A 22,103-nucleotide genomic window follows, 5' to 3' on the forward strand; every position below is an offset into this window, starting at 1 on the left:
AATCCTAAGCGCGATAAAAGAAAAAAAATCATTGTCAGCTTTCATGTAATAAAATACAGTAATCAAATTTTCACCTTAATCGGAAGTTCCAATATTTTATTTACTTTTATACTTTTATAGTCACTGGGCATATAAATGTCATAGGTTGCAAGGTTCGTTAAGTAAAGTTAATATGATCGCAATTTTTTTTTCTAATACAAAATCTTAATTTTCACTTATTACCCTTATTCCCACCCAGACTAGGCCCCGCGCAATCAGTTTGGCAACTATTAGGACCGGCCCTGCGAGGGTGTCATGTGACCAGCACAACGATCAATCGCCTTTTACTTCCTTCAATCAAATCCAATATTGGAGAAGAACTGTATTTAGGTGTGAACCGTAATCTGTAACACTACAAATAAAACTCTTTGACACACTCTCCGAAGAGAGAGAACACATACAAATGAGTTGTTTTAGAGAGAGTGGGAAAAGTCTTAAGCAATATTTAAATATGTTCAATGTTAGGTACCTATTAGAAATAGGTGGGCCTAGGGGTGGACTCCTAAATGGCTCAATGTTCACAATCTCAGTCTTCAAGGGGGTTCGAACACAAGACCCCCTAGGTTCGGAAGGAAAGATAAGCGCTTGACCAGTAATCCACCACACTCCATCTGTTTTCATTTAGTCACTTAAATACAGTGTGTATACTAACCGTTTAATGTAGTTCCATCTTAACTTATCGGTTGATGACAGAAAAAAAATATTCTAAGGCTACTAGTTTGCCAGTTTGTCATGGTGCGTGTCCAACGACAATATGGTCGTTCAACTACAAATGATAGATAATCTGAGATACGTCGTAGCAGCCTCCATGGAATTTAAACTCAAGATCTTGAGTTCGGAAATCATACGTTTTACAACTATACCACTTTTTTGCCTAATTTCAACACTGTGTATGACAGATTTAAATTCTTCACAAGAAATCAGAAGGACGGTGAAATGTTTGAACAGTATTATACTGATTTGAAGAATTTGGCAAAAGGATGCAAGTTTGACAACCTTCGAGATGAACTCATCAGAGATCGATTGGTATGTGGCATACAGTCGGATCGAGTGAGAGAGAGACTTCTGAGAGATGTAGACTTAACTTTAGAGAAAGCAGCAAGCATAATTCGTGCTGACGAGCATACCCAGAACCAAATGATTGATATGAAAGGGTACATCTGGATGCTGCTAATAAATTTAAGAAGACACAGGATAGAAGCCAGTCAAAACCTCACAGGGAAAAATGGCAAAGAATCATGTAACAAGTGTCATTAGAGATTGCAGATCTTGTGGTGGATCTCATGGAAAATACAATTGCCCAGCATTCGGACAGACATGCCGAAAATGTAAAAAGAGAAATCATTTCGATGTAAAATGTCGTTCGAAACACTTCAAGGCTGTTGATTTACTGGAAGATGAAAGTCAAGCAAGCCAAGTAAATGAGTTGTGGTTTGAGGCAATTGGTACTGACAACAATGTCAAAGTTTGGATGGTTGATGTCAATATTATGGAGAAAATAGTCAAAATGAAGATTGACACAGGAGCACAAGCTAATGTGATATCAGAGTCAACGTGGAACAATTTAGAAACTGATACTCAGTTAAAGAATTCAAATACTACCCTACGAGCATTGGGGGATGAAGCATTAGAAATGAAGGGAGTTGCATCGGTTACATTTAAAGTCGGCGATGTAGAAGTTAAAGATGATCTGTACGTGATCAAGAAAAGTATAAATCCTATACTAGGTCTGAAGACATCTATTGCTTTAAAACTAATTGAGGCAAAGAGAAATGTCGAAGTACACGATGTCAAGCAACAAAATGAAGTTCCACGAGTGTTGATGAAAAAATATAAGCAAGTATTCAAAGGACTCGCTACATACAAATTGAAGTATCACATTAAACTGACGTCAGATGCAAAACCTGTTATTCAATGTGCGCGCAGAGTTGCACAATCCCTGTATGAAGAATTGAAAAAAAACACATTCGCAACAAAAATGACGTAATATAATCATATTAGCACAAATAGTTCAATCGGATTCTAAGCGTGATAGACAAAGAGGAAATGGCAAATAGATTGACCCTACGAGACAAACAAAAACAAACAAACAAAACACACACACAAACACAACATTCATTGAAAGCTGACTAAACCAAGCTCACGTGTGTTACTCGTTTCAACCAGAAGTCCGCGAGAAAAAAACTTGTAGAAAGGTCACTTGCACTTCTGATGTTCAAATGGAATGATTACGTCACGTGACTGTTTTGAACAAATAAAAACTCTATAACAATAAGAAAACGAAACAAATCGATAGGAAAAGATGTCAGATCAATGTCTATGTCAGGTCAATGTCTATGTCCATTCATCGATTCAGTTATCCAAGTGTAGTTAACAGCAAATAAATAAATTGTGATGGCATAAGTCTTACGCAACACGCTAGTCTGTGACAGACAAGAAACAAAATTAATTGGCTTCAGATTCATTGACATGGACTTTACCTTTTCAGACTTTTTTTTCTTTTCAGAAATGAAGATTATTATGTCCTAGCCTAAACCTCGTCATAGGGTAACGGCAGGCTGGGGTTGTACTCGGAACCATCTAGCAGACTGGAGCGCATACAACACTATCAGGCATTAAACTCACCGAGACCAGACGTCATAGAGGGTCTGAACACTGACCTGCAACGTCGCAATCTGTGAACAGTTTAGACCAATAGCTCCTTGTTACGACAGAGGTCCTGACGTCAGTGTTGAGGCCTTCTATTGGTCTCAGTCTCACAAACACAAGCATACAAGTGATTTTCAGGATATATTTTAACCCCCAAAAAAGAGATAAAAGAAAATATTTATTCAGTGTTTTTTTAAATCTAAGACTCGCCACATTTCAAGGACTGAACAATACAGTGAGCTACTAAATTATAATTTATTTATCTCATTGATTAAGCTGCCTGAATGGCTGGCTAGTCGTGTGAAATGCGCTTTGGGCTGTCGTCTCAATGAATGCCGGCTCGAAAATGCGCAAAGACACTGCTTTCTATATGATTTTGTTAAAAAACTCAAAGTTGCTGTTCCTTTAACCTAATTCCATGGTCCAACTTCATCACCATAGCCCAAAATTTAAAATCTAGGCCTTAAAGAATTTGTCTGACATCTAAGATTAGTTCGTACACGAGCACAAGAAGGCTGGAGGTTTTAGTTACAACGATAGTAGTCCACGAGCGGAAATGAAATTCAAGCGATTGTGGTCACATGAAACTTCGTTACGCATCTTAGAGTGGAGCCTGTCTAAGAAATGATTTCGCTTTTCCGAAACCAAAATGAAAAGTTTAAAAACTTTTGTGTTTCCTTACCGCAGACGGTTTTCTCGGGGAAAGAAAATGCTGGCATTAGTTGAGAACAAGATCAACTGTCAGCCTTTGGTCGTGTTCGTGGAGAGGAAAAATATCAAACGAACTACATCGTTGTGACTTCTGAATGGTTTTAAATATTGACACATTGTAGGCCTATAATTGTATTTACAGACAAGTTGAGCTCGTCAATAGAGTTTTAAATATTGACACAAAGTAGGCCTATAATTGTATCCACAGACAAGTTGAGCTCGTCAGTAGAGTTTTAAATATTGACACAAAGTAGGCCTATAATTGTATTCACAGACAAGTTGAGCTCGTCAGTAGAGTTTTAAATATTGACACAAAGTAGGCCTATAATTGTATTTACAGACAAGGTGAGCTCGTCAGTAGAGTTTTAAATATTGACACACAGTAGGCCTATAATCGTATTCACAGACAAGTTGAGCTCGTCAGTAGAGTTTTAAATATTGACACACAGTAGGCCTATAATTGTATTTACAGACAAGGTGAGCTCGTCAGTAGAGTTTTAAATATTGACACACAGTAGGCCTATAATTGTATTTACAGACAAGGTGAGCTCGTCAGTAGAGTTTTAAATATTGACACACAGTAGGCCTATAATCGTATTCACAGACAAGGTGAGCTCGTCAGTAGATACACCAACTGCATGAAGACTCGTCTATAGTTACCGAAATAAAAAAGAGCATTATTACATTGGGCAGTCAACTTACGAGTAATGTAAAATAAATGGTCGAAACTCGTGTACTGGCAAAAAAAAAAGGGCTGGTGACCGGAATTAAGATCCAGGACAACTCAGGGCTTGAAGACGAAAGTTTGGGAGATATCTGAAAGGAAAAAAATGTTGAAGCAGATGGAGGACCTTAATGCGCTGTAGCGCCACTAGATGGAGCCGGAGGAGTGGCTACTTCATCTGCAAGTCTTGGACTTCCACTAAATGATACAAACTAACTAAGGGTGAGAGTAAAGACGAAAGTTAAAATGTTGATATATCATATTGGCTACTTTTCATTTTCACTGGGTCATGATATCTATATTGGATAGGGATGTTAAACTACACTGGGTCTTGATAAGCTATATCTGTAAATGTTGTTAGACTACACTCGGTCATGATCAACTATTTTCCTGAGGAGTTGTTAAACTACACTGGGTCATGATCAACTAAAATTTGTCATTGTAAACACTTCATCGGTGGAAATAACAAGGCCAACAGAAATAAATGTGTTTTTAGAAAGCACAAAACTGATGAGTGTTCCCTCCCCCTTATTTTAAAAGTACGTTATAAATTGAAGCTTTTATTTTCTTCTATAATGAGCTACATGTTTTAGAATTATCTAAAAAATGGTTTCCCCTTGTTGAATATTGGTATTCTAAAGTGTCGATATTGACGTTGGGTCAATGATTTTTTTTAAATTGGGCTAGTTATTGTTGTCTACAGGAAGATTATCTGTGTTTGGCTAGAAGTCTATAAATAGAGCTGACATCAGATGTTGTACTGCACTGACTTGACATGTCAATCTCAATACTTCTAGACTCTTGTCTCTCCTTCTAGACTCGTGTCTCTCCTTCTAGACTCTTGTCTCTCCTTCTAGACTCTTGTCTCTCCTTCTAGACTCTTGTCTCTCCTTCTAGACTCGTGTCTCTCCTTCTAGACTCTTGTCTCTCCTTCTAGACTCTTGTCTCTCCTTCTAGACTCTTGTCTCTCCTTCTAGACTCTTGTCTCTCCTTCTAGACTCTTGTCTCTCCTTCTAGACTCTTGTCTCTCCTTCTAGACTCTTGTCTCTCCTTCTAGACTCTTGTCTCTCCTTCTAGACTCTTGTCTCTCCTTCTAGACTCTTGTCTCTCCTTCTAGACTCTTGTCTCTCCTTCTAGACTCTTGTCTCTCCTTCTAGACTCTTGTCTCTCCTTCTAGACTCTTGTCTCTCCTTCTAGACTCTTGTCTCTCCTTCTAGACTCTTGTCTCTCCTTCTAGACTCTTGTCTCTCCTTCTAGACTCTTGTCTCTCCTTCTAGACTCTTGTCTCTCCTTCTAGACTCTTGTCTCTCCTTCTAGACTCTTGTCTCTCCTTCTAGACTCTTGTCTCTCCTTCTAGACTCTTGTCTCTCCTTCTAGACTCTTGTCTCTCCTTCTAGACTCTTGTCTCTCCTTCTAGACTCTTGTCTCTCCTTCTAGACTCTTGTCTCTCCTTCTAGACTCTTGTCTCTCCTTCTAGACTCTTGTCTCTCCTTCTAGACTCTTGTCTCTCCTTCTAGACTCTTGTCTCTCCTTCTAGACTCTTGTCTCTCCTTCTAGACTCTTGTCTCTCCTTCTAGACTCTTGTCTCTCCTTCTAGACTCTTGTCTCTCCTTCTAGACTCTTGTCTCTCCTTCTAGACTCTTGTCTCTCCTTCTAGACTCTTGTCTCTCCTTCTAGACTCTTGTCTCTCCTTCTAGACTCTTGTCTCTCCTTCTAGACTCTTGTCTCTCCTTCTAGACTCTTGTCTCTCCTTCTAGACTCTTGTCTCTCCTTCTAGACTCGTGTCTCTCCTTCTAGACTCGTGTCTCTCCTTCTAGACTTTTGTCTCTCCTTCTAGACTCGTGTCTCTCCTTCTAGACTCTTGTCTCTCCTTCTAGACTCTTGTCTCTCCTTCTAGACTCGTGTCTCTCCTTCTAGACTCGTGTCTCTCCTTCTAGACTCGTGTCTCTCCTTCTAGACTTTTGTCTCTCCTTCTAGACTCGTGTCTCTCCTTCTAGACTCGTGTCTCTCCTTCTAGACTCGTGTCTCTCCTTCTAGACTTTTGTCTCTCCTTCTAGACTCGTGTCTCTCCTTCTAGACTCTTGTCTCTCCTTCTAGACTCTTGTCTCTCCTTCTAGACTCGTGTCTCTCCTTCTAGACTCGTGTCTCTCCTTCTAGACTTTTGTCTCTCCTTCTAGACTCGTGTCTCTCCTTCTAGACTCTTGTCTCTCCTTCTAGACTCTTGTCTCTCCTTCTAGACTCTTGTCTCTCCTTCTAGACTCGTGTCTCTCCTTCTAGACTCGTGTCTCTCCTTCTAGACTCTTGTCTCTCCTTCTAGACTCTTGTCTCTCCTTCTAGACTCTTGTCTCTCCTTCTAGACTCTTGTCTCTCCTTCTAGACTCTTGTCTCTCCTTCTAGACTCTTGTCTCTCCTTCTAGACTCTTGTCTCTCCTTCTAGACTCGTGTCTCTCCTTCTAGACTCGTGTCTCTCCTTCTAGACTCTTGTCTCTCCTTCTAGACTCGTGTCTCTCCTTCTAGACTCTTGTCTCTCCTTCTAGACTCGTGTCTCTCCTTCTAGACTCTTGTCTCTCCTTCTAGACTCTTGTCTCTCCTTCTAGACTCGTGTCTCTCCTTCTAGACTCTTGTCTCTCCTTCTAGACTCGTGTCTCTCCTTCTAGACTCTTTGTGCTTATCCAACATCTATTTTATTTTTATGGGGTCAGAGTTCAAATGGGATGCGTTTTATACTTTTTTGTGTCTTTTTAAAAATCTTACTTCGTCCTATCCAACACTTCCTGCAGGAAGATAGATGATGGCATCGGGCAGGATTGGAACTCGGGACCATTATGACGACAATCTGAAGCGCATACCACACAACCATTCAGCCAATGAATCATGGAAGACCCTATCGCTACTAACAAGATCTAAACATTTACATAGTTTGTTTTTTTTTATAGTTTTTTTTTTGTTGTTAAAAAATATTTTTCTTGTCTTCTTATTTTCTAGTGATTCTAATCTCAAAATAAAAAAAAAATGGAAACAAATAAGAACTTACGAATTAAATCTGATCAGATTATATCCAATGCAATGCTTCCATTACAGCGCACACGCACACACACACACATTCATTTCTGTATTTCCATTTCAGTTGGGTTTTTCTTTTTTTGTAATTTTCCTAGAAAAACTTTTGTTTTGTTTTGATAAAGTATAAATTTAATTATAACATTTTAAACGTAATTATTATTTTTTTCTTTGCACTCGATGTTTCAAGTTTATCTTGGTTTGTAGTCTCAGTTTCTGAAACTAAACTCTCTTTGTGCTGCTTCGATATTAGATTCCTCCCCCCCCCCCCTTTTTTTTTTGTTTTAACAAGTTACTTACTCTATGTCTGGCTGTTATTAAAGCTTTAGTGGTACAGAACATCTAAATTGACAGTGCCCATATCTTTAAATATTTCTCTGAACTCTGTGTGGTGAAGAGCTCCAGCTTTGATAAATTTGAACACTGACGGAGCACTTACAAGCTTGAAATTCAATGCAGCGTCGCAAAAACTTTCCCGATTGATGACACAGTGGAGAGGTCAGAGTGTATATTCAAGATAATTGTATCTTTCAGTCAAAGCCCAGACTCCATAGTTGTTCAACTTGCCCTCTAGTTCCTTTCAACACAGTTCTTGATAACATTGAATACATCCTTGCCTGCGGTTCTGTCTTTCAATGATTCAACACGGAGTAACTCTTACGTGAGATGAAACTTCGAATCTATTTCCCGGATGAATATCAATAATTTTGTCCAATACACCAGCACTCTCGTCCTAAGACAGCTAGAACCGCATACAAAAAATAATAAATAAATTGTTTACAATGTGAGGATTGTGCATGAAATTATCAGCTCAACACGCCTAACTAGAGTTCTCATTGACGAAGCAAAGCTATCACGTTATTTCTCACGCACCCTATCTCGGATCAAGCTGAATTTTTACAAAATTATTTCTTTGACTTGACAAAACAAGAATTTAAAAAGAAAACTATACAAAATATTTAGTTAATTAAATTGGTAATTAAATATTTTCTTTGGTATCTCGAACAAGGGAAAGAAATTGTATTTGACTGATGTGGTAGTATAAGCTGAATTAGTCCCCTTTATACTTTGAAAAAAAAAAAAAGTTCGCCTCTTTAAAGTTTGAAACTAACAATTAATGACTATAAAACTTTCTATTTTCATACGCACGTCCTTGACACAGTGGTTAGTTTGTTGGCTTGAGGAGGCTCAACCCTCGAGTTTGGATTTCAGGTCGTTCAAATAAAAAAAAAACATTTAAAAAAGAGATCACAGTGACAGTGACAGTGACAGTGACAGCTTCTATCTCCCCCTCCCCGCCCATTTGGTCCAGACAAGGGATAGGATCATAGTGAGTTGAGAAAGCTAAAAGCAAGAAATTGTACTAAACAAAAACAATTGGTAAACATTTTTAATCACACAGATTTATTATTGTTAGTCTAGATCTATTACAAATTCAATTACAATGACTGATTCAAACTAATTGATACCACAACACTTAACAAAGGCTTTGTTTTCTTTAAAGTATTTATTTGTTTGTTACTTCTTCATCTGTCAGACTGCTTCGTTTAGTAGTTTCGTGTGAACTTGTAGCTTTGTACTCAATCCAACAATATGTAGTCATATATTACGCTTTTTTAAAATACAACTTTAAAAAGAAGGAAGACAGCTTCTGGTTCGAATCTAATCCTGAATTGATAATTAGAACAGTTTTTAAAAAGTTTTATTTCTTTTATTTCAACTAAAATGAATTGTTTTACATTTTTATTGTAACATTACTTACGTCTGATGTTCAATTCAGTGCTGGAGATGGACACGAGATAATGGAATAGATTTATGAGAAGATTTTCTTATGGCATTAGAAAATGTTTTTTGTACATTCTTTAAATGTCGTATATTTGGAAACAAAATGTCAAACAATATGGATTTTAAATACCACGGGAAGATGGGGGGAGGCTGGCAGTGACTAGAAGTTGATGGGTCATTTGCAGCTTTGGTATATCAGCTCTGACAAGTCGAAAGTCAAGTGTTAGTGTGCTTGTGGTCATCTCAACTTTATCAACATCATCAGCATTCGTCAATGACATCAGCAACTGACATGTTTCATCATTCATTGTGGGTATAACTTGATCTTTTATGCCAATTACGTTCAATTTTTCATCAACAAGTTTTTCAAACGACTCAAACTAAAATAACATTTTATGTGGGAGAGCGCTGTAACCTCCTATTTAATGGCACATGAGGATTTTATGAATGCAATGAAGAAGAATACAGGTATATCACTCTGACACAGTTTCCAGTTTTTCTTAGCATAAAGATCTTTATTTACAGTATGTTTGGAATCCAAATTGACGTAAAGAATATTCACTAAAGCAAGTATTTTCTTATCGGAAAAAAAAGTATTTCTTTGATAATTTTAAGTGTTTTGGATAGCAGACAAGTGATTGATCATAGCACTTTGAGAAAGCAATAAATAAAAAATTGCACGAAACAATATTTCTAATCGCACAGATTTTGTATTGTTAGTCTAGATATACTACAAACTTAAATAATTGACAGATACAAATTAATTGATACAATTAATTTCAATATAATGTTGCTGTTTTTTTTTTAAAGTATTTTTAAAATAATGTTCTTGTTATTCTGTTCTATCTATTAGTCAACACGGTTCTCATCAGAACTTGACACAAACTTAGAAACCTATTCATTAAAGGGAAAGAAAACAACATGGACTAGATGTAACTAGAGGCCAAACACTTCACTAACATAGAGCTGTCTCGTAGAAAACACTAATAAGGCCGGGCCCACTCTAAGCTTAAGGCGGCCACTTTGTTAAGCTGAAGACATTCCTTTGTGTGTGTGTGTGTGGGCGTAGAGTGCGGGGAAGGGGTTAAGCCGGACGTGAGTAGTTGAATCAATAGAGAAGATAGTTCTACTCATTTATATGCAACAAGGGGATGACTTGCCACTTCATTGTCGACTGCAATAAAACATATCAATAAAAAGAGAACACAAAGAAATGTTTTTCTAACAAGTATCAAGAGAAATATTTTTGTATCTATCTATCTATCTATCTATCTATCTATCTATCTATCTATCTATCTATCTATCTATCTATCTATCTATCTATCTATCTATCTAACTATCTGTCTATCTATCTATCTATCTATCTATCTATCTATCTATCTATCTATCTATCCATCTATCTATCTATCCATCTATCTATCTATCTATCTATCTATCTATCTATCTATCTATCTATCTATCTATCTGTCTGTCTGTCTGTCTGTTGGTCGGTACTGTTTTTGAGTCTGTCTGTTTGTCTATCTTTCTACTGATTTATGGATCTGTTTTTCTGTTTGTTGTCGGTCTAATCTAATCTAATTTAATATCATATCTTATGTTTTCCAATCTAATTAATGATTTTGACGTTAAAAAATGAAATCTAATTTAATCTGATCTTTTTTCTCATTCTCAAGTTTAAAAAGATCATGCGATATTAACGTGACTTTCACCCAGATGATAACGTAAGTGACGCAGTCAATGACCTCGGAACAATTGCAACCATGACACTAGTCATAAAATAACTCCGGAGTCAAAAGAGGCGGCCTCGTAAGAAGAAATATGGCCAACAGCACCGAGTTACCTATGTCACCCAGCACACACCTGGCCTTTCTCTTCTCACACCTGAACTACAGCCAAGATGTCAGCAGCCTGGAGTACGCGCTCATTGGCTCCGCCCTGGCGGCAGTGGCAGCGGTCGGCACGATCTTCAACGGCATGGCTATCACTGTCTTCTTCCGGTGAGTATAAAGCCCTGACCTGAGCCGCGTCACACTTGACTGACGTTGTGACCTAGCTAACGATCGCTAGAGGCGCTTAATGACTTTCCAGACTAGTCCTATCATAAAATTGACTAATTACAAGAGACATGCTGCCTGATTAAGAATGCAAGTGCACCGAAAAGCGTCTTTATACATAACTCTGCTTGTTCTGTCAGTTTATATTGACTCTATATATTCCTCTGTCCTATTATCAATGTGTGCCTAATTACTTACATATCAAATTATTCTCCGGAGAGTTAAGCCTCTTTAGCTTTGTAGGACCGAATTAATTGGTTCTATACTCTATGTATGACATAAACTTATAACTGTATCACGCTATTGATTACAAAGAAGCTGGGAATTAAATTGAATGTCTATAAGACGATTATGAATAAGACATAGCTTGATGTAACGAGGTGAGATGGCTGAGTGGTATAGCGCTCGGCTTTCGAACCGTGGATTCCAAGTTCGAATCCTGGTGAAGACCTGGAATTTTACTTTCGGGACCTTTACAGTGCCTCTGAGTGCACCCAGCTCTAATGGGTACCTGACATTCGTTGGGGAAAGTAAAGGCGGTTGGTCGTTGTGCTGGCCACATGACACCCCCGTTAACCGTGGCCATAGAAACAGATGACCTTTACATCATCTGACCCATAAATCGCAAGGCCTGAAAGGAAAACTTATAGAAACGAGCTTATAATATAAACTTTAGTTTGTTGCTTTTTTTTATATTTTGTACATGCTTTAGACGTTCCGTAAGGATTGAAAGTTATTACGCACTATCCCTAAAATCTTTCGCGGTTCGGAGGTGGGTGCGGCGGGCAGGTTTTGAACCCTGAACCATCGGCTGACCAGACCTCATACTACATAACCAGGCAGCCATGTTATTGTGACATAATTTCAATGCAATGGCTAAGTTTATCTGAAAGTCTTAAATATCTTCTATTGTTATCAAAAATGTTTGTCAATAACTTTGCAAATATCTGATATAACTTTCTGTCAATCCTTATAACTTTCTCAGTCTCACCTTATAACTTTTTCAGTCTTACCTTATAACTTTCTCAGTCTGCATAACTTTTTTAGTCTCTCCGTATAACTTTCCCAAGTCTCCTTATAACTTTCCCAAGTCTCCTTATAACTTTCTCAGTCTCTCCGTATAACTTTCTCAGTATCACCTTATAACTTTCTCAGTATCACCTTATAACTTTCCTTGTCAACTCTCAATTCTCTCCGAATATCTGTATCGGTTTCTCTGTATGATTTGTATCTTCACATTTTAAATCTTTCTCGTTACCTAATATCTCCATTTCACTCACAACAGATACCGGGAACTGAGATCTCCAACCAACAGTTTTGTTATAGCCCTCTGTGTCTGTGACTTCTTTATGAGCGTCATTGGTGCCCCTATCCCAACCTACTACGCCTTCATGAATACATCTATCACATCCAGCACGTTGTGCTCGCTGGACGCCTTTACAGGTCAGAAAACTTCTCGTGTACTACGTCATCATTTCTGGGTCAAAGTTGAACGAAACTATAAACCTAATGTTAAACTACCAGGGTAAAAGTTGAACGAAACTATAAACCTAATGTTAAACTACCAGGGTCAAAGTTGAAAGAAACTATAAACCTAATGTTAAACTACCAGGGTCAAAGATGAACGAAACTATAAACCTAATGTTAAACTACCAGGGTCAAAGTTGAACGAAACTATAAACCTAATGTTAAACTACCAGGGTCAAAGTTGAACGAAACTATAAACCTAATGTTAAACTACCAGGGTCAAAGTTGAACGAAACTATAAACCTAATGTTAAACTACCAGGGTCAAAGTTGAACGAAACTATAAACCTAATGTTAAACTACCAGGGTCAAAGTTGAACAAAACTATAAACCTAATGTTAAACTACCAGGGTCAAAGTTGAACAAAACTATAAACCTAATGTTAAACTACCAGGTTCAAAGTTGAACGAAACTATAAACCTAATGTTAAACTACCAGGGTCAAAGTTGAACGAAACTATAAACCTAATGTTAAACTACCAGGGTCAAAGTTGAACGAAACTATAAACCTAATGTTAAACTACCAGGGTCAAAGTTGAACGAAACTATAAACCTAATGTTAAACTACCAGGGTCAAAGTTGAACGAAACTTTAAACCTAATGTTAAACTACCAGGGTCAAAGTTGAACGAAACTATAAACCTAATGTTAAACTACCAGGGTCAAAGTTGAACGAAACTATAAACCTAATGTTAAACTACCAAGGTCAAAGTTGAACGAAACTATAAACCTAATGTTAAACTACCAGGGTCAAAGTTGAACGAAACTATAAACCTAATGTTAAACTACCAAGGTCAAAGTTGAACGAAACTATAAATCTAATGTTAAACTACCAGGGTCAAAGTTGATCGAAACTATAAACCTAATGTTAAACTACCAGGGTCAAAGTTGAACGAAACTATAAACCTAATGTTAAACTACCAGGGTCAAAGTTGAACGAAACTACTACCAGGGTCAAAGTTGAACGAAACTGTAAACCTAATGTTAAACTGCCAGGGTCAAAGTTGAACAAAACTATACACCTAATGTTAAACTACCAGGGTCAAAGTTGAACGAAACTATAAACCTAATGTTAAACTACCAGGGTCAAAGTTGAACGAAACTATAAACCTAATGTTAAACTACCAGGGTCAAAGTTGATCGAAACTATAAACCTAATGTTAAACTACCAGGGTCAAAGTTGAACGAAACTATAAACCTAATGTTAAACTACCAGGGTCAAAGTTGAACGAAACTACTACCAGGGTCAAAGTTGAACGAAACTGTAAACCTAATATTAAACTACCAGGGTCAAAGTTGAACGAAACTATAAACCTAATGTTAAACTACCAGGGTCAAAGTTGAACGAAACTATAAACCTAATTTTAAACTACCAGGGTCAAAGTTGAACGAAACTATAAACCTAATGTTAAACTACTTTTTCTTCTAAATTACAGACGTTGCTTCAAAAAAGAACTACATTAAAAAGTGCAGAAAAATAAACAATGGGGAGTTCTGGATTCAATAATTGATCAAATGTGTTCACAAATGTGTTTATTTTTTAGACTTCAGTTAATAAACTATTTGATATTGCTTTCATAACTTTGTGTTTAATCAAGCTGAAAATCTAAACAAGTTTTGCCAGACAGATATTAAGATTCATTCATGGAAGTAAAAAAAAATAATCTCATTTTTTTTCTAAGGAATTCCCAGGACAGTAAAATGGAAACATTTTTGTTTTATGCCGGGAAACTAGTTTTATTTTCTTTTTAAACCGTTTTATAAATAAAACTGTGTACATGATGAAGTTTTAGATCTGATTTTACGTAACATTCCATTCAGTTCCTTTCAGTTCGTATGTCTTTGAGAATTCTATTTGAAGCAGTTTTTGTTCCAAAGAAGTCACTAGAAACGAAGCTATATTTGTAAAAAAAAAACTATTTAAATATATTTTTGTCACTAAATCCAGTTCATTCCAGTTATTTGGATTTAAAAACATAAACATCTGGGAGAGGCTTTACAGTAAAACTATGTCTGGTATAACAGGAGTTTTACAATGGAATGGAGTGACGAGTACGTTCTGGTACATTCAAGAGTTTAATCTGATGGCACAAATCTAATTATATGCAGAAGATTCTTATTTAGATAACTATTTAATTCTCCAAGAAGAAATCAATGAATGAACACACACTATAATTTAATATTATTAATAAATTCACAAAATTAAATTTAACGTAAAGATTGAAGGTTGTAGATCACTGTAACATATCTTTATACCCCTCTAAAATTAGCTTCTCCAATATTGAGAAAAGAGATCGTAATTCATAGTAAGTAGATCCATGCTTATTGTTAACGCCCTTGGAAATCATTCACTCAATAGCAAGCTTAGTGTTTTTCTCGGCATTAAAACCACATTGTTTCATGTGTTTATAATTTGAAAAAACAACAACCATATTAGTATGTGACAAAGAATTATGCATACTTCCAATTCTTTCATAATACATATACATGTCTACTCATGGGCGTAGCCAGGGGGGGGTTCTTGGGGTTCAACCCCCCCCCCCCCGAAATGAAATCCACCCACCCCCCCGCAGGGGGGGGGGACGGAATTAAGTGACTGATATTTGCTTTCATTTGTTTATTTTAGGTGAGATTTTAATACTAAATCATCATTTACCACAGCACAGCCGAGGCAGTTTTGAGTTAAAAACCCTCTACCAGGGGGTTTTGAGTTTAAATCCCTCTACCAGGGGGTTTTGAGATTTTAAAAACCCCTATCAGGGGGTTTTGAGATACAAATCCCTCTACCAGGGGGCTTTGAGTTTAAAACCCCCTATAGGGGGTTTTGAATTTTAAACCCCCTACCAGAGGTTTTTGCAGTTAAATCCCCCTTTTCTATAAAACAAAAATGCAAACAACAATCCCCAAATTCCAACAGCACAGTTGAGGAAGATTTTGATTTTAAAACCCCATCCAAAATTTACGATAACCCCATCTTCAATATAAGAAAAGCAAATTACACACTCAAAATTCTATGAGCGTAGCCAAAGGGGTTTTGAGTTTAACCCCCCCCCCCCTTTTCCAGTTGGGGTTTGAAGCTAAAAAGTACATCTTCAATATAAAAAAAAGCAAATTACATACTGTAAAATCTATGAGCGTAGCCAAAGGGGTTTTGAGTTTAAATCCCCCTCCTCCAGATGGCTTTTTCTTTAAAGTTTAAAACCCTTCAAGATGGTTTTGAATTTAAAATTCCCCTACAGAGCGTTTAGAGTTGAAAACCTCTCTCTTCAATATTATTTTAAAGCAAACTACAGTCACCAAATTCTATGATCGTAGCTAAATAGGGTTTTGAATTAAAAACAAAACAAACAAAAAAAACCCAGAGATTTTTTAGTTTAAAACCCCTCAACAGATGATTTGACGAAAAAACTTTCCTTTTCGATATAAAATCTAAAGCGAAATACAGGAATGTAATTCCAAGAGCGTAGTCAAGAAAGGTTACAAATTTCTACCAGTGGCTTGGGCTCCATTAATTAAGTGTGAATAGTCTTCTGCCGAAATTGAAAATCATTAAATGTGTCGCAACAAAGATGGCTAAGACAGATTTTAGGAGTCAGTCATAGAGATCGGGTCTAAATCAAAGAAATCATATGCCGAACTGGGAGTCGAATCCTTAGTAAGGTTGTGACAGAGCGTCGCATGAGGTTTTGCGGGACATGTTTTCCGACAAATGAATTACGCAAAATAAGAGTTGCGGAAACAGCTTGCCGGAAAATGCGCCGAACGGCGCGAGAGGGTCAAAGTCAGTAAGAATAGCACATTAGGTTTTTGAAATAAAACTTTTTAATAGCAAGATAATGCACTGTAGATACCTCAGAATATGCATTTTGTTGGCTTTCAATACCAGAAATAGTGCTCGGCGGCGGGGCTTCGCCCCGCGCTGCGCTCCCCCAGACCCCCTTGCAAGCAAGGACGGGGAGTCTACAATAAACAATAAACGTCTTCCGAAAGGGTCAAAATGTAATAAAGATTAATTATGTACACACACACACACACACACACACATATATATTTTTTTTTCGCCGGGGGGGGGGGGGGGAGGTCGGGGGGGGGGAATCCCCCCCCCCCCCCCCAAAACCCCCAAACCCCCCCCCCCGGAAAAAAAATCCTGGCTACGCCCATGTGTCTACTAATATACTAGTGTATGTTGATAACAATGAAAGTCATGGTGTAATTCAATATAGTGTTATACAGAATATAATAAGTAAGAACAGAACAAATGCTCCTATTATAGAAATAATATGGTGGTAGAATGGTTAAACGTTCGACTATTAAACAGAAGGTCTCGAGTTGAATTCCTGATCTTTAAATCGAGATTCGGGCGACCATGAGCATCACGCAATTCGACATCTATTTAGTACTTGACATTTATAGCATAATTAGGGTGACCCTTAGAGAGGCGCTAAATGACCTCGATTTACAAGCCAGCATCCCAGAATACCACTTTATCTTAAAAGTAAACTTTAACCATATTCTTACTCTATAATTGACTAAAATGATACTTATACATTTTATATTCTTGTAGTGTATTTCCTGTCTTGTACCTCGATATACCTGCTAGCGGCCATCTCAGTGGACAGATATTTCATCATAGTGAAACCCGTGTCGTCACTGGTTATAACACAGGTAACTCAATAGTTTCTTGCTGTATTCCTAAAACACGTTTAATTTTCGTTCTCAAATTTTACTTTAAAAAAAAAACAAAAAACTTTTTTTTATTTCAGAAAATTGCTACACTGGCCATATTCATCTGTTTCTCAGTCGGACTTTTCTGGGCATTGATGCCTCTTGTGGGATGGAACGGCTACTCCCTTGAAGGAATAGGTGATTTTTTTTATCTCAGTGGTGTCCCGCCAATGGAATAACTTCCCCACACCAAGCCTATTTTTTGTTGTTGTGAACTTTGTAGTCATTAGTAGAGTGTACAGAGTTAAGGGTCACTAGGTACTTTGACTTTGTGAAATACTTTGAGGCTGAATAACAGACTGAAAAACACTTAAGTTTAGCATTTTTGTACGAAGTACTTTATTCAGAATTGGCAAAATATTCCTATTAGCTAAACATAGTTTATAGTCATAGTTTAGTTTTTTTTAATAATTAGTACATCAAATAATAATGAATCAACAACAAATATACACTATGGTTTAAATATAAAAAAAACTCACGTGTATTTAAGACACGCTTTTATTTATTAAAATTTACACTTTTGTGTCCAGGTGTTGCGTGTAGTGTCACCTGGAACCGGCCAGACGTCCTGTTTAACAGTTTTATCATTGCCTTGTTCTTGGCCTGTTTCTTGATACCTCTTCTTGTCATGGCCTTCTGTTATCTTAGCATCATCTTTACGGTAAGTTCTCAGGAAACATGCATTAGATCTTATATCTCTGTTATCCCAGTATGGAAATTAAAAACTTAGCCCTATATTATTAAAGAACTTTGTCCTCTCAAAAAATACTTATGACAACTTGTAATAAAGTCATTTCTCATCATCTCTGTCTGTGGTCCCTTCTGGGGTATAGGCCACCAACCATCTTCCTCCAGGCATCTCGGTTCTGGGAAAGTCTCTCCAACTGTCCCCACGTCTTGCCCATCTGCTTCCAAACCGCGGTGACAAAGAAAAAAGTATAAAGTCATTTGGCGCTTTATATATTGTTTACGACCTAATTTAAACTTTATAATAATCTGCGAGTTTCTATTTGAAGAACTCAAAATCAAATTTGTGAATGTGATATGTATTTAAGAACGGATTTTGTTATGTGGAATATGAGATTATAGTAATTAAAAAAAAGGTTCTAACGAATGGAAAATGATATCAAGTCAATAATGCAATTACGTTGAATTTGAATTTTGTGGTTAAAACGCATTGTTATATTTAGAAGTTAAATCTGATGACCCTAATTACAAAGTTCGTTGGGGGATATTTATTTCAGTGAGGAATTACGGCATTTCACTTTGTGAACTCAAGCAGTTTAATGAAGTAGAAATCATAGAAAGATTGAACACGTGCTTTAAATACACAATATAACTTAATTTAAAAAATAGATTCACAAAACTAAACTTGACATGAGGCTTAAAACTTCTTGACTGATAAAACTAACTTGTGGACCCCGAAACAAGCTCGCAGGACGACGGGGGATGCAACAAAATAATGTTTTATTCCATGTATTCATGCAAAAAAAAAAAAAAGCGCAAATAAAACTTAAAATTGTTATTTTTCAGGTCCGGAAAATTTTCCGAGGTGCCATTATGAAAAATTTGAAAAAGCATTACACGATAGAGTGTCAAATGATAAAAACTGTCATTCTCATGATTGGTAAGTTTGTACAGTGTTGTCAACAGGCATCATATTGATCGATTAATTAGTACTTTGATGTCAACAGTCATCATATTGATCAATTAGTTAGTACTGTGAAGTCAACGGTGATTCTGTTATCTCTTAATGTGAAATCAATTGGACCCTACAAACATTTTTTATTATTATTCCGCATTAATCTTTATGTTTTTCTACACATCGTAGCGTCCCATAAAGTCAGTGATTAGAAAGGGAATCAAGTGCTGTACTAGAAAGTCATAAAACTAACTATAAATAGTGCCCGAGATTTTTAATCATGAAGCTTGCTTTTCACAAATTTCTTAGTGTAAAGATTTTACAGAAGTTTAGGATTGTGTGTGTGTGCGTGTATGTGTGTGTTTGCTGTATATGGAAGATTTGAATTTAATTTGTTGACTTTGAACGAAGCACTGTTTAAGCCTTTACTGGTTTAAATATTTTATAACATAGTCTTTGACGTTGTAAACTACATTTGAAACGTCCAAATATTTTATTTTTCATTTCTACTAAATAGTTCTTTTTAAGCAGCGTAATTAAATATAATATTATTTTTTCCCAGTCTTGTTTGCAGTGTCCTGGCTGCCATATGCCATAGTTAGCTTCAGTATGGCATTTGGCTCTCCATTCAACATGACCAGACTTGTAGAAACAGTTCCAGCATTGATAGCCAAAAGCTCTTGCATTTGGAATCCTATTGTGTATGTGTCTATGAACAGCCACTTCCGGGCGGGTTTTCTCTCCCTTTTGCCGTGTATGAAGAAGTCATTTCCGACAGGGGACAGCAGCAAGGATGACTATGACTTGGGAGACAATCAGTGCTCCAAAAACGCAGACCCTAAAGCTGCTGGTGAATGTTCATCATTTAAACCAGAAGATTTTGGGAACAGGAAACAAGATCCGACGAAGCTGGGATTGTCTTCGGCTGTTACTTCGTTGTACTCCGGGAAAGCCAGTTCCACGACCTCTTTCGTTTCCGCGGACTCGGATAAGTCATCCTACCAATCCCCTAGTGAGAATCCTCTCCTGGGAAAAGCTGTCAGTGATAACAGTTTTACCATCAACGCTTTGACTGAGGATTTAACTAAACAAGCTATTAGGCGCGCTTCAGATTCTACAGTGATTAAGCAATCTTCTAACAGCCAATATCCCATTGAAGCCCGCCAGGCAAGATTCAAGAAAAGAAGCCTCCTAGGCAAGCTAAGGACATCAAAGATTCGTGTCAGCGAGGCGGATCAGAAGAACAAGATCTACCCAGATGCCGACAGCTCAAGCCATTCCCTGTCTGCCTCCGAGGCAATGTTTCAGTCCAGTTCTAACCTAGACTCTGGGAATTCATTCTGCAGGTCAAGCTCCAAGGTAGGGAAAGTCACTTGTGAGCATAAAGAGATACCCGCATGTCTCGATGCTGAGTCCTGGGCTGGACAGAACAATGATATAGTTACGATTAGAGTGACCAAATCCTTGTCGCAGTCAAATGCTGTATCTCAGCCTTCAGATATTCTGCGGCGGAGTTCTGTGCCTGAAAGTAGCACTTATGTTTTGGAAGGTCGACTTAGTACACAGTGTTAAATAGTTATTCAACATTGTCTGACAGATCGACCTTTTGATTTTATGTCAAATTCATTTAAACTTTTTTCCCTTCAACCTACTTCAAATGTAGGGTCTGAAATGTAGGTCATGCACTAAGTCAAAACTTTTGTGTCTAATGATCTTTATTTTAGAGAACAGTCAATAGTGGACGAGTTGTCTCCCTTGCCGTAGTGTGCCACAGGCAATTTTGAACATTCAGGTTTGACTTTTAAATATCAATTTCCACTTTTATCTTTTATGTCTATTAGTTCCATATAGTCTTACTTATTGGACATAAAGCCTGAGCAGTTCTTGCTAACGGCAATAGTTGGGAACAGTCGAGTCAAAGAACATTTTAGATTTGTTTCTTGCTTTATCCAAAATTTTTAGTTCAATGTTCATTTTTTAGCGGCCCCCGAAAGGGGAAAATACGCTATTAGTTTTGTCAATCTGTCCGTCCGTCCGTCCCGTTTAGATCTCAGAGACTAGAAGAGAAAATGAAAAAATAACGTTTCAAAAATAACGAACTACATTTGTAGCGCGCTGTTTTGGCATATCCTCATTATAGGGGCCTAACAGTCTAAATAAGACTAAATAGAGCCCAGGTCTATATATATTTATAATATATATATATATATATATATATATATATATATATATATATATATATATATATATATATATATATATATATATATATATTATAAATGTATTGATAATTTGAACAAAATTTTAATTATTAAGGCAATAACTTATCTTATGACAGCTTAGGGGTGCAGATTTTTTTATTATGTAAACAATAGTATCACATTAAGAAATTAATCGGATACGAACTGCATCGGTTAATATTAATGACTGAATGCATGACGCGTAGGACGTAATCATCTTCTTTTTTGAAGTAACGTCTGTATTATATAAGATAAGATAAGTACACCGTTACCCGGTATCATACTATTGGCCTAGGTCTAAAAATTTTAAGATTAAACGTGTAAATTCATACGAGTTCTAGTCTAGATGTAGGCTAGTAGATCCTAGTCTAGATGTAGTAGATTCTATATTTGGATTCTATATCTAGTTCTAAATCTAATTCTAGATCTAGAATCTAGACTTAATTCAATTTCTAGATCTAGACTTAGATCTAGTGCTAAATCTAGACCTAGACTTAGATCTTGAATTTAGATCTAGAACTAGGTCTAGATCTAGCTAGATCTAGGTCTAGTTTGTATGACAAATGACAATGGAGATATTAATTTTAAATTGCGAGGGAAAAGTCTTGTCAAGTCATTTGTACACAATTGTAGCTAGCTCACTAGCTAAAGTAGGCCAAGAATATTGTTTTTTCGTGTTGCCAATTTTGTAAGAAGAATAAATCTTTTTTAGTTTCTCTTTATTACATGTGACATGTTGTTAATTTTGAATGTATCGATAAGGTAAATAATTATTATTTAAAAAAATATAAGTGTACGCTAAATCAACATATGCAGATGTTGTGGCTGAGGGGTAAAGCACTTGGAACCGGAATTCCGTGTTCGAATCCTGGTGAAGACTCTAGGTGGACCACTTCGGGGGCCGATTTTGAGTTTGTGTTTCCACACAAACTGCCTTTGTAACCTCGTTT

At 36.9% G+C, this 22,103-nt stretch overlaps 1 protein-coding gene across 1 annotated transcript in view; it reads left to right on the top strand.

Moving 5' to 3' along the window:
- The window catches only part of LOC106072478 (parapinopsin-like), a 65,910-nt gene extending 44,826 nt beyond the window's left edge, over positions 1-21,084 (top strand). Inside the window, exons 2-8 of the mRNA XM_056021136.1 lie at positions 10,642-10,965; positions 12,308-12,465; positions 17,111-17,211; positions 17,310-17,409; positions 17,802-17,932; positions 18,805-18,898; positions 19,476-21,084. Of these exons, the coding sequence (XP_055877111.1) occupies positions 10,787-10,965; positions 12,308-12,465; positions 17,111-17,211; positions 17,310-17,409; positions 17,802-17,932; positions 18,805-18,898; positions 19,476-20,485 (1,773 nt within the window). The 5' untranslated portion in view covers positions 10,642-10,786 and the 3' untranslated portion in view covers positions 20,486-21,084. The remainder of the gene's footprint in view (positions 1-10,641; positions 10,966-12,307; positions 12,466-17,110; positions 17,212-17,309; positions 17,410-17,801; positions 17,933-18,804; positions 18,899-19,475) is intronic.
- Positions 21,085-22,103: the final 1,019 nt, after the last annotated feature.

This window comes from Biomphalaria glabrata, chromosome 2 (assembly GCF_947242115.1).
Source record: "Biomphalaria glabrata chromosome 2, xgBioGlab47.1, whole genome shotgun sequence".
Taxonomy (NCBI): Eukaryota; Metazoa; Mollusca; class Gastropoda; family Planorbidae; genus Biomphalaria; species Biomphalaria glabrata.